Genomic DNA, 13,740 nt, shown 5'->3' on the forward strand with positions numbered 1-13,740 from the left:
CCCCACAGCCCCACAAAAACCCCACAAATCCCCCACAACCCCACAAAACCCCACAAATTCCCCACAAAACCCCACAAATCCCCCGCAGCCCCACAAAACCCCACAAATCCCCCACAAATCCCCCATAAAAACCCCACAAATCCCCCACAGGCTGCACCCTCCGCAGTTTCGCTCCCTCATTGGACGCCGTCAACACCTCCACCCCGGTGAGTTCCCCCAAAACCCCACAAAAACCCCCAAAACCCCAAATCCCACCCCACCCCACACTTATGGGGTCGGCCCCAAATTGACCCCAAACCTCCCACCCCACACTTATGGGGTCGGCGCCCCAATCTTATGGGATCAGCGCCCTACACTTATGGGGTCGGCACCCCACGCTTATGGGGTCAGCGCCCCACACTTATGGGGTGGGCGCCCCACACTTATGGGGCCGGCTCCACTCTGACCCCACACCTCCCACCCCAAGTTTATGGGGTCGACACCCCACACTTATGGGGTTGGCGCCCCAATTTTATGGGGTCGACGCCCCACACTTATGGGGTCGGTGCCCCAAGCTTATGGGGCCGGTCCCACTGACCCCACACCTCCCCCCACACTTATGGGATGGGAACCTCAAACTTATGGGGTCAGCTCCCCAAGGTTATGGGGTCGGCACCCCACGCTTATGGGGTGGGCGCCCCACACTTGTGGGGCCGGCCCCCCTGACCCCACACCTCGCCCCACAGATGCACATCTCCAGACCCACGCTGCGCACGCGCTTCTGAGTCGCCTTATAGGGGAAAACGGCCGCCGACCCCACAGCTGCAACCGCCCCCCAAACCAGCGACCCCACAGCCGCACGCGGGACGTGCATCGACCCCACACTTATTTATTATTTATTAGAGCAATAAATTAATGAGCAGGATTCATTAGCACCCCTTAATTGGTTTGCTTGGAGGGCTGGGGGGGGCGGAACCTATAAATGGCCCCAAATCCCATAAATCACCCCACAGACCCCATAGGATGTCAGAAACCCCATAGATCACCCCAGAGACTCCATAGGATGACCCCAATCTCCATAAATCACCCCATAGATCCCATAGGATGTCGGAAACCCCATAAGTCACCCCACAGACCCCATAGGATGGCCCCAAACCCCATAAGTCACCCCACAGACCCCATAGGATGGCCCCAAACCCCATAAGTCACCCCACAGACCCCATAGGATGGCCCCAAACCCCATAAATCACCCCACAGACCCCATAGGATGGCCCCAAACCCCATAAGTCACCCCATAGACCCCATAGGATGGCCCCAATCCCCATAAATCACCCCATAGACCCCATAGGATGGCCCCAAACCCCATAAGTCACCCCATAGACCCCATAGGATGGCCCCAAACCCCATAAGTCACCCCACAGACCCCATAGAATGGCCCCAAATCCCACATGTGACCCCACAGTCCCCATAGGATGTTGGAAACCCCATAAGTCACCCCATAGACCCCATAGGATGGCCCCAAACCCCATAAGTCACCCCACAGACCCCATAGGATGGCCCCAATCCCCATAAATCACCCCATAGACCCCATAGGATGTCGGAAACCCCATAAGTCACCCCACAGACCCCATAGGATGGCCCCAAACCCCATAAGTCACCCCACAGACCCCATAGGATGGCCCCAAACCCCATAGATCACCCCACAGACCCCATAGGATGGCCCCAAACCCCATAAGCCACCTCCAGCAGTGCCACCAACCCCCGGAGGTGACTCACAGAGGTGCCACCACCCACCTCAGGGTGGGACCCAACGTCACCCAGCGCCGTTATCTTATCACGGCCTCGGGCTGGGGTGGGGCTGAGGTTGGGGTGACGCCCCCCCCCCCCCCCCCGTCCCGCCCCCTTTTTGGGGTCAAATAACCCCCAAAATCCTTCCTGTGCCGTTTGGCGCCACGGCACCCAAAGGTGGTGGCCATGGAGGTGGCCTTCGTCCTCGTCCCCATCGTCGTCCTCTGCCCTGTCACCGGGGGGGAGCAGAGGGGTGAGTGGGTGGGGGGGGGTCCCATGGGTGGGGGGTCCTATGGGTGATGGATCCTATGGGTGGGGGGTCCCATGGGTGGGGGGTCCCATGGGTGGGGGGTCCCATGGGTGATGGATCCTATGGGTGGGGGGTCCCATGGGCGATGGATCCTATGGGTGGGGGGTCCCATGGGCGATGGATCCTATGGGTGGGGGATCCCATGGGTGATGGATCCTAGGGTGGGGGGTCCCATGGGTGGGGGGTCCCATGGGTGGTGGATCCTATGGGTGGGGGGGTCCCATGGGTGATGGATCCTAGGGTGGGGGGTCCCATGGGTGGGGGGGTCCCATGGGTGGGGGATCCATGGGTGGTGGATCCTATGGGTGGGGGATCCCATGGGTGATGGATCCTATGGGTGGGGGGTCCCATGGGTGGGGGGTCCCATGGGTGATGGATCCTATGGTGGGGGTTCCCATGGGTGGTGGATCCTATGGGTGGGGGATCCATGGGTGGTGGATCCTATGGGTGGGGGGTCCCATGGGTGATGGATCCTATGGGTGGGGGGTCCCATGGGTGATGGATCCTATGGGTGGGGGGTCCCATGGGTGATGGATCCTATGGGTGGGGGGTCCCATGGGTGATGGATCCTATGGGTGGGGGGTCCCATGGGTGATGGATCCTATCCCCCCCCTCACTTTTCCTGTCCCCCCCCCTTTTTTTTCCCAGCACGGTGCCAAAATGGCGGCACCTCCGTTGGCCCCCGCTGCGCCTGCCCCCCCGGTTTTAACGGGACCCTCTGCGAGACCCCCGACCCAAACCAGGCCTGTCGGAACGGGGGGACCCCCGTGGGCACCAAATGTTTTTGCCCCCCCGGATTTCGAGGAGCCCTTTGCCAGCAGCCGGACCCCGGCACGGCCTGCCTTCACGGGGGGGTCGCTTTCGGGACCTCCTGCGTTTGCCCCCCCGGTTTTGGGGGGGGGAGGTGTGAAAGGGAAGAGCCCCCCGCTTTTTGTCTCCACGGGGGGACGCCGGTGGGGGGGGGGGGGTGTCGCTGCCCCCCCGGGACGGTGGGGTTGTGGTGTCAGTGTTTCGTCGTGGGGGGGGGTGTCGCTGTTACGACCCCCCCAGGGGGAGATGGGACCCTTCCGACCCCCCCAGAAATCAATGGGACCCTTCTGACCCCCACAGCGAGCAACGAAACTCTTCTGACCCCCCCAGAAATCAACGAGACCCTTCTGACCCCCCCAGAGAACAGCACTGAGATTCCGACCCCCCCAGGATTCAGTGGAACACTTCCGACCCCCCCAGGAATTAATGGGACCTTTCTGACCCCCCCAGGAAACAATGAGACCCTCATGACCCCCCCAGAGAACAGCACTGCGATTCCGACCCCCCCAGAAATCAGTGGAACACTTCTGCCCCCCCCAGGATTCAATGGGACCCTTCTGACCCCCCCAGAGAACAGCACTGCGATTCCGACCCCTCCAGGAAACAACGAGACCCTTACAACCCCCCCAGGATTCAATGAGACCCTCATGACCCCCCCAGAAATCAACGAGACCCTTCCGACCCCCCCAGAGAACAGCACTGTGATTCCGACCCCCCCAGGAATCAATGAGACCCTTGCGACCCCCCCAGGAAACAACGGGACCCTTCTGACCCCCACAGCGAGCAAAGAAACTCTTCTGACCCCCCCAGGATTCAATGGGACCCTTCTGACCCCCCCAGAGAACAGCACTGCGATTCCGACCCCCCCAGGAATCAATGAGACCCTTCTGACCCCCCCAGGAAACAACGGGACCCTTCTGACCCCCACAGCGAGCAACGAAACTCTTCTGCCCCCCCCAGGAATCAATGGGACCCTTCTGACCCCCCCAGAAATCAATGAGACCCTTCTGACCCCCCCAGAGAACAGCACTGCGATTCCGACCCCCCCAGGATTCAATGGGAGCAGAGTCAGCATCGTGTGTCAGCCTGCATGTGGGTGTGGGGGGGCGGGGGGGATGGGGTGGGGACATCAGGGTGGGGACATCAGGGTGGGGACAGTGGGGTGGGGGACATTGGGGTGGGGACAATGGGGTGGGGACATTGGGGTGGGGACAATGGGGTGGGGGACATCAGGGTGGGGGACAATGGGATGGGGGACATTGGGGTGGGGACAATGGGGTGGGGGACATCAGGGTGGGGGACAATGGGGTGGGGGACATTGGGGTGGGGGACATTGGGGTGGGGGACAATGGGGTGGGGACACCAGGGTGGTGACACTGGGATGGGGGCATCAGGATGGGAACAGTGGGGTTGGGGACAGTGGGATGGGGGACATTGGGGTGGGGGACATCAGGGTGGGGACAATGGGGGAGGACAATGGGATTGGGGACATCGGGATGGGGGACATTGGGGTGGGGATGGGGGGGTGGGGGACATCAGGGTGGGGACATCAGGATGGGGAGAGTGGGGTGGAGACACTGGGGTGGTGACAATGGGGTGGGGACAATGGGGTGGGGACACTGGGGTGGTGACAATGGGGTGGGGACAATGGGGTGGGGACACTGGGGTGGGGACAATGGGGTGGGGACCATGGAATGGAGACGGCGGGGTGGGGACAATAGGATGGGGGACATCGGGATGGTGACGATGGGGTGGGGGCGAACGGGGCGGTGACACCGGGACGGTGACATCGGGACGGTGACATCGGGACGGTGACCCCGCGCCCCTCTTCCAGTGGTGTGTCACAACGGCGGTGTCCCCAACGTCACCTCCTGCCTTTGTCCCCCCGGCTTCGGCGGTGTCACCTGCCAGCACCGCGACGTCACCCAGCTGTGCGCCGCCGGCAGCACCGCCGTGGGACCCCGGTGCGTCTGCCCCCCCGGCATGGGGGGACAGCGGTGTCACCTCCGCGACGGGGACACGGCCTGTCTCAACGGGGGGACACCGGTGGGGACGGAGTGCTACTGCCCGGGGGGCTTCGGGGGGGCGAGGTGCGAGAGGACAGGGGACAGCGGAGGTGGCACCGCGGGTGGCACCACTGATGTCACCGCCGATGGCACCTCGGGTGGCACCACAGGTGTCCCCATGGGTGGCACCACCGATGTCACCGCCAATGGCACCACGGATGGCACCACCGATGGCACCGCCAATGGCACCACAGATGTCCCCATGGGTGTCACCACTGATGTCCCCATGGGTGTCACCACTAATGTCACCACCGATGGCACCTCGGGTGTCACCACTGATGGCACCACGGATGGCACCACAGGTGTCACCTTGGGTGTCACCACAGATATCACCACAGATGTCACCACAGATGTCACCGCCAATGGCACCACCGATGGCACCTCGGGTGGCACCACAGGTGTCCCCATGGGTGTCACCACTGATGTCCCCATGGGTGTCACCACCAATGTCACCACTGATGGCACCACGGATGGCACCACAGGTGTCCCCATGGGTGTCACTACTGATGTCACTGCCAATGGCACCATGGGTGGCACCTCGGGTGTCACCACAGATGTCACCACAGATGTCACCACGGGTGTCCCCATGGGTGTCACCACCAATGGCACCACCGATGGCACCTCGGGTGTCACCACTGATGTCCTCATGGGTGTCACCACCAATGTCACCACGGATGGCACCACGGGTGTCACCTCGGGTGTCACCACCAATGTCACCACCAATGGCACCACGGATGGCACCACAGATGTCACCACGAGTGTCCCCATGGGTGTCACCACCAATGTCACCACCAATGGCACCACAGGTGGCACCACAGATGTCACCACGGGTGTCACCATGGGTGTCACCACCAATGTCACCACCGATGGCACCACAGATGTCACCACCAATGGCACCACGGGTGTCACCTCAGGTGTCACCACAGATGTCACCATGGGTTTCACCATGGGTGTCACCACCAACGGCACCACCGATGGCACCGCCAATGGCACCACGGGTGGCACCACAGGTGTCCCCACGAGTGTCACCACCACCGTCACCACTGACGGCACCACAGATGTCACTACGGGTGTCACCACCAATGTCACCACCAACGTCACCATTGATGGCACCACAGGTGTCACCACGGGTGTCACCACCATCGTCACCACTGACGGCACCACAGATGTCACCACGGGTGTCACCACCAATGTCACCACCAATGGCACCATGGATGTCCCCACAGGTGTCACCACAGGTGTCCCCATGGCTGTCACCACCAACGTCACCACTGATGTCACCACGGGTGACCCCATGAGTGTCACCACCAACGTCACCACAGGTGTCACCACTGATGTCCCCACCGATGTCACCACCAATGTCACCACGGATGTCCCCACTGGCGTCACCACAGGTGTCACCACCACCATCACCACCAATGTCCCCACCGATGTCCCCACAGGTGTCACCTCGGGTGTCACCACCAAGATCACCACCAATGGCACCACCGCCGTCCCCATGGATGTCCCCTCCAATGTCACCACAGATGTCACCACCGTTGTCACCACTGATGTCCCCACCGCCACGAGGAGGACGTCTGTCACCCCTCAAAGCACGGGGGTCCCCACAACCACAGGTGGGGGGGCTTCGTGGGGTCCTTTGGGGTCTTCGTGGGGTCCTTTTTGGGGTCTTCATGGGGTCTTTTTTGGGGTCTTCATGGGGTCCTTTTTGGGGTCTTCATGGGGTCCTTTTGGGGTCTTCATGGGGTCCTTTGGGGTCTTCATGGGGTCCTTTTTGGGGTCTTCATGGGGTCCTTTGGGGTCTTCCTGGGGTGGTCTTGGGGTCCTTTTTGGGGTCTTCATGGGGTCCTTTTGGGGTCTTCATGGGGTCCTTTTTGGGGTCTTCGTGGGGTCCTTTGGGGTCTTCATGGGGTCCTTTTGGGGTCTTCATGGGGTGGGCTTGAGGTCCTCCAAGGGGGGGGGTCGTTTTGGGGTCCTCTAAGGGGGAAGGGGTTGGGGTCTTCCTGGGATCCTTTCGGGGTCTTCCTGGGCCAGGAAGAGGCGGGGGTGGCGATTTTGGGGTCCGGGTTTTGGGGCGGGGGGTGACAGGGGGGGCCGGGGTCGGTGTCCCTGTAGGGCTGTGCCTCAATGGGGGGCTGTGGACGGGGTCGCTGTGTTTGTGCCCCCCGAACGTCATCGGAACTCGCTGCCAATTCGGGGCCACCGCCTTCAACCTCACAGCCGGTAGGGGGCGCTGCCTGTCCCCGATGTCCCCCATGTCCCCAACGTGGCCCCAGTGACCCCATTATGTCCCCATCGTGCCCCCAATGTCCCCATAATGACCCCAAAGTCCTCAGTGACCCGATAATGACCCCAATGTCCCCATAATCACCCCAATATCCCCAACGTGTCCCCAATGTCCCCATAATGACCCCAAAGTCTTCAGTGACCCGATAATGACCCCAATGTCCCCATAATGACCCCAATGCCCCCATCATGTCCCCAATGTCCCCAATGTCCCCAATGACCCCATAAAGACCCCAATGTCCCCAATGACCCCATAATGTCTCCAACGTCCCCAACCTCCCCAACCTCCCCAATGTCCCCAACCTCCCCAATGTCCCCACTGTCCCCATTGACCCCAACACCCCCAATGTCCCCAATGTCCCCATTGTCCCCAACACCCCCAATGTCCCCATATCCCCAGTGTCCCCAGTGTCCCCAATGTCCCCATCACCCCAACACCCCCAATGTCCCCAACACCCCAATGTCCCCAACACCCCCAATGTCCCCTCTGTCCCCTCTGTCCCCTCTGTCCCCACACCCCCGATGTCCCCTCTGTCCCCACTGTCCCCACTGTCCCCAATGTCCCCTCTGTCCCCACACCCCCGATGTCCCCATTACCCCAATGTCCCCAATGTCCCCACTGTCCCCTCTGTCCCCACACCCCCAATGTCCCCCATGTCCCCACTGTCCCAACACCCCAATGTCCCCAATGTCCCCACTGTCCCCATGTCCCCTCTGTCCCCTCTGTCCTCAATGTCCCCAACACCCCAATATCCCCACTGTCCCCAACACCCCCAATGTCCCCAATGTCCCCATCACCCCAACACCCCCGATGTCCCCATTACCCCACTGTCCCCAACGTCCCCTCTGTCCCCTCTGTCCCCACACCCCCAATGTCCCCAACGTCTCCTCTGTCTCCTCTGTCCCCACACCCCCACTGTCCCCAATGTCCCCACTGTCCCCTCTGTCCCCACACCCCCGATGTCCCCAAGACCTGGCTGCTGCTCTGCTGCTGTCGGCCCGCGTCACCAACCGCCCCTTCCTGGAGCCAATGAGGGACCCCTCGTCCCCCCAGTTCCGGGCCTTCGCCTCCCAGTTCCGCCGCGCGGTGAGACCCCCCCCCCCCCCCTCACCTCGTCACGACGTCGTCGCGACATCTCGCGGCGTTGCTGCGACGTCACCGCTGTCGTCGCTGCTGTTGGCAGATGGATCGCGTCTACCGGAACGTCGCCGGGTACAGCGGGGTGCGGGTGTTGGGGCTGAGGTGGGTCTGGGGTCTCTGGGGGGTCTTTGTGGTTGTGGGGTCTTTGGGGGGTCTTCATGGGGTCTTTATGGGGTCTTCATGGGGTCTTTGGGGGGTCTTTGAGGGTCTTTGGGGGTATTTGTGGGGTCTTTGTGGTTGTGGGGTCTTTGGGGGGTCTTTGTGGGGTCTTCATGGGGTCTCTGTGGGGTCTTTATGGTGTCTTTGTGGGGCCTACATGGGGTCTTCATGGGGTTTTCATGGGGTCTTCATGGGGTCTTTATGGGGTCTTCATGGGGTCTTTGTGGGGCCTACATGGGGTCTTTGGGGGGGTCTTTGGGGTGGTCTTTGGGGGGTCTTTATGGGGTTTTTGTGGTTGTGGGGTCTTCATGGGGTCTTTATGGGGTCTTTGTGGTTGTGGGGTCTCTGTGGGGTCTTTATGGGGTCTTTATGGGGTCTTCATGGGGTCTTTGTGGGGTCTCTGTGGGGTCTTTGTGGGGTCTTTGTGGTTGTGGGGTCTTTATGGGATCTTTGTGGGGTCTTTGGGGGGGTCTTTGGGGGTCTTTATGGGGTCTTTATGGGGTCTTTGTGGGGCCTACATGGGGCCTTTGTGGGGTCTTTGTGGTTGTGGGGTCTTTGTGGGGTCTTCATGGGGTCTCTGTGGAGTCTTTATGGGGTCTTCATGCGGTCTCTGTGGGGTCTCTGTGGGGTCTTTATGGGGTTTTGAGGGGTCTTCACGGGGTCTTTGTGGGTCTTTGTGGGGTCTTTGTGGTTGTGGGGTCTTTATGGGGTCTTCATGGGGTCTCTGTGGGGTCTTTGTGGGGTCTGCATGGTTGTGGGGTCTTTGCGGGGAGTATGTGGGGTCTCTGTGAGGTCTTTATGGGGTCTTCATGGGGTCTCTGTGGGGTCTTTATGGGGTCTTTGTGGGGTCTCTGTGGGGTCTCTGTGGGGTCTCTGTGGGGTCTTTATGGGGTCTTTGAGGGGGTCTTCATGGGGTCTCTGTGGGGTCTTTTTGGGGTCTTTGTGGGGTCTTCATGGGGTCTCTGTGGGGTCTTTATGGGGTGGGTTTGTGCTCCTCCAACCTTGATTTCGGGATGGGGGTGGGAAGTTTTGCGCCCCCCGCCCCACATTTCTGCGCCCCACAGCCGGGGCAGCGTGGTGGTCGCCTACCGGGTCCTCCTGCGGAGCCCCCCGGGACCCCCCCAAATCACCGCCAGGGAACTTTTGGGGGTCTCCGCCTCCGCCATCCGACCCCACAACTGCTCCAACACCACAGGTGGGCGCCCCCCACCTCATCGATTTGAAGACCCCCACCCCATTGATTTGGGGGCCCCCACCCCATTTGTAGGGTAACCCCACCTTTGGGACCCCCACCCCATTGATTCGGGGTCTCCCACCCCATTGATTTGGGGTCTCCCACCCCATTGATTTGGGGACCCCCGTCCCATTTGTAGGGTAACCCCACCTTTGGGACCCCCACCCCATTGATTTGGGGTCTCCCACCCCATTGATATGGGGACCCCTGCCCCATTTGCAGGGTAACCCCACCTTTGGGACCCCCACCCCATTTGGGGTCTCCCACCCCACTGATTTGGGGACCCCCGTCCCATTTGGGAGTGGACCTCCACCCCATATTCTGGGTTCCCCCACCTCATATTTTGGGACCCCCACCCCAATTTCCCCCCACCCCGTATTTCAGGACCCCCACCCCATACTTTGGGACCTCCATCCAATTTGCCCCCACCCCATACTTTGGGACCCCCACCCCATATTCTGGGGTCCCCACCCCAATTTCCCCCCACCCCATATTTTGTGGACCTCCACCCCATATTTAGGCTCCCCCACCCCATATTCTGGAGTCCCCAACCCAATCTCCTCCCACCCCACATTTTGTGCTCCCCCCACTCCATATTTTGGGACCCCCTCCCCAATTTCCCCTCGCCCCATATTTTGGGACCCCCCACCCCACATTTTGGGTCCCCCCACCCCATTGATTTTGGGACCCCCACCCCATAATTCTCCCCCCCCCCCCCCTTCCAGGCTCTCTTTGCATCTCGGCGTTCTCCCCCCTCTCCCTCTCCTCTGAGTTGGAGCTCAACGCCACCGGTGAGTGCAGCAACACAGCGACACAACGACACAACAACACAACAATGACACAACAATGACACAGCAACACAACAACAACACAACGACACAACGACACAACAATGACACAACGACACAACGGCACAACAATGACACAACAATGACACAGCAACACAACAACAACACAACGACGCAACGACACAACAATGACACAGCAACACAACAACAACACAACGACACAACAATGAAACAATGACACGACACAACGACACAACGACACAACGACGCAACGACACAACGACACAACAACGACACAACGACACAACGGGACAACGACACAGTGACACAACGACACAATGACACGACACAACGACACAACAATGACACAATGACACAACGACACAACGGCACAACAATGACACAATGACACAACGACGCAACGACACAACAACGACACAACGACACAACGGCACAACAATGACACAGCAACACAACAACAACACAACGACACAACAATGAAACAACGACACAACGACACAACGACACAACGACACAACACAACAATGACACAACTCAACAATACAGCGACACAACGACACAACGACACCACAACATGACAACACAACACCGCAACACAACTCAGCATCACAACACAAAACCACAACACCACAACACAACACCACGACACAACTCAACACCACAACACCACGACACCACACCACATCACAACACCACCACAACACAACACGACACCACCACAACACAACACCGCAACACAACACAACACCGCAACACAACACAACACCGCAACACAACACAACACCACGACACAACTCAACACCACCACACCACGACACCACAACAACTCAACACAACACAACACCGCAACACAACACAACACCACGACACAACTCAACACCACCACACCATGACACCACAACAACTCAACACAACACAACACCACAACACAACACAACACCACGACACAACTCAACACCACAACACCACCACACCACACCACATCAACACCACCACAACAAAACTCAACACCACACCACAACACCACCACAACACACCACAACACCACCACAACACAACACAACACCACCACAACACAACACCACGACACAACACCACAACACAACACCACAACACCACCACAACACAACACCACAACACCCACACCAACACCCCACCAGCAGACCACGACACCCCGACACCACGACAGCCGATTTACGCCGGTGCACCCCGCAGAGCTGTGCCGCAAACAGGCGGCGCCCGACTTCAGGCCATTCTACTCCGCCTACAGGGTCAACCACAGCTTCCTCTGCATCACCGGCTGCAGCCCCGGGTTCCCCAGCGCCATCCACTGCCACGGCGGGATCTGCAGGGTCACAGCCCAGGGGCCGCGGTGTTTGTGAGTGCCTCCACACGGCCCTAAGCCCCTCGCCTCGGACCCAAATCCCACCCCGACACCAAAAATCCCGATGGGCGGCCCCAAATCCCAACCCTCTGACACCAAAAATCCCGATGGGTGGCCCCAAATCCCACCCCGACACCAAAAATCCCAATGGGTGGCCCCAAATCCCAACACTCTGACGCCAAAACCCCAATAGGTGGCCCCAAATCCCACCCTGACACCAAAAATCCCGATGGGTGGCCCCAAATCCCAACATTCTGACACCAAAAATCCCGATGGGTGGCCCCAAATCCCACCCCGACACCAAAAATCCCAATGGGTGGCCCCAAATCCCAACATTCTGACACCAAAACCCCAATAGGTGGCCCCAAATCCCACCCTGACACCAAAAATCCCGATGGGTGGCCCCAAATCCCAACATTCTGACACCAAAAATCCCGATGGGTGGCCCCAAATCCCACCCCGACACCAAAAATCCCAATGGGTGGCCCCAAATCCCAACATTCTGACACCAAAACCCCAATAGGTGGCCCCAAATCCCACCCTGACACCAAAAATCCCGATGGGTGGCCCCAAATCCCAACCCTCTGACACCAAAAATCCCAGTAGTTGGACCCAAATCCCACCCCGACACCAAAAATCCCAATAGGTGACCCCAAATCCCAACCCTCTGACACCAAAACCCCAATAGGTGAATCCAAACCCCACCCCTTGACCCCAAATCCCACCCCTTGACTCCAAATCCCACCCCTTGACCCCAAATCCCAACCCCATAACCCCATAACCCCCACCCCATAACCCCAAACCCCACCCCTTGACCCCAAATCCCAACCCCTGACCCCGAACCCCACCCCTTAACCCCAAACCCCACCCCATAACCCCAAATCCCACCCCTTGACCCCAAACCCCACCCCTTGACCCCAACTCCCACCCCCTGACCCCAATTCCCACCCGGGGACAAACCTATAGGGCTGGATCCGCCCTGGACCCCACATTTTCCCCCACAGCTGCCCCGAAGTTTCGGGGTTTCTCTCCTCCGGGGATCGATGTCAGACCCGAATCAGCCGAGTGGGGCTGGGGGTGGGGGTGGGGGTGGGGCTGGGGCTGCCCTTCCTCCTCCTCCTCCTCCTCCTCCTCCTCCTCCATTGCGCCCCATGTGGGAGGAAGGCCAGCAGGTGAACAAATTCCCCCTTCCCACTTTTCCTCCCCATTTTTTCCCCTATTTTCCTCCTTTTCCCCATTTTTCCCTATTTTACGCCATTGTTTTCCCCAATTTCCTCACTTTTCCCCCAATTTTCCCAATTTTTCCTGATTTTTCCCATTTTTCCCCATTTTTCCCTATTTTATGCCATTGTTTTCCCCAATTTCCCATCTTTTCCCCCAATTTTCCCAATTTTTCCCGATTTTCCCCATTTTTCCCCATTTTTCCCCATTTTACGCCATTATTTTCCCCAATTTCCCATCTTTTCCCCCAATTTTCCCTCAGTTTTCCCAATTTTTCCCGATTTCCCCCCATTTCCCCAATTTTACATCATTATTTTCCCAACGTCCCCATATTTTTCTCAATTTCCCCCCATTTTCCCCCATTTTCCCCCATTTTCCCCCACTTTCCCCCAATTTCCCGCATTATTTTCACCCGTTTTCCCAGTTTTTCCTTATTTTCCCCATTTTCTCCCATTATTTCCCCCATTTTCCCCCACTTTCCCCATTATTTTCCCCAGTTTTCCCCATTTTCCTCAATTTCCCCCATTATTTCCCCCATTTCCCCCATTCTCCC

At 59.2% G+C, this 13,740-nt stretch overlaps 1 protein-coding gene across 1 annotated transcript; it reads left to right on the top strand.

The window, feature by feature from the left end:
- The first annotated feature begins 1,874 nt into the window (after window positions 1-1,874).
- Window positions 1,875-13,142, top strand: LOC146541978 (uncharacterized). Its single transcript, XM_085215154.1, has 10 exons — window positions 1,875-2,020; window positions 2,726-3,979; window positions 4,722-6,569; window positions 7,069-7,176; window positions 8,211-8,326; window positions 8,424-8,482; window positions 9,604-9,734; window positions 10,499-10,564; window positions 11,798-11,960; window positions 12,971-13,142. Exons 1-10 carry the CDS (start codon window positions 1,954-1,956, stop codon window positions 13,140-13,142), a joined length of 3,984 nt encoding a protein of 1,327 aa, XP_085071280.1. The 5' UTR covers window positions 1,875-1,953.
- The last annotated feature ends 598 nt before the right edge of the window (window positions 13,143-13,740 follow it).

Source organism: Meleagris gallopavo, unplaced genomic scaffold (assembly GCF_905368555.1).
Source record: "Meleagris gallopavo unplaced genomic scaffold, MGAL_WU_HG_1.1 scaffold_7, whole genome shotgun sequence".
In the NCBI taxonomy this organism is placed as follows: Eukaryota; Metazoa; Chordata; class Aves; order Galliformes; family Phasianidae; genus Meleagris; species Meleagris gallopavo.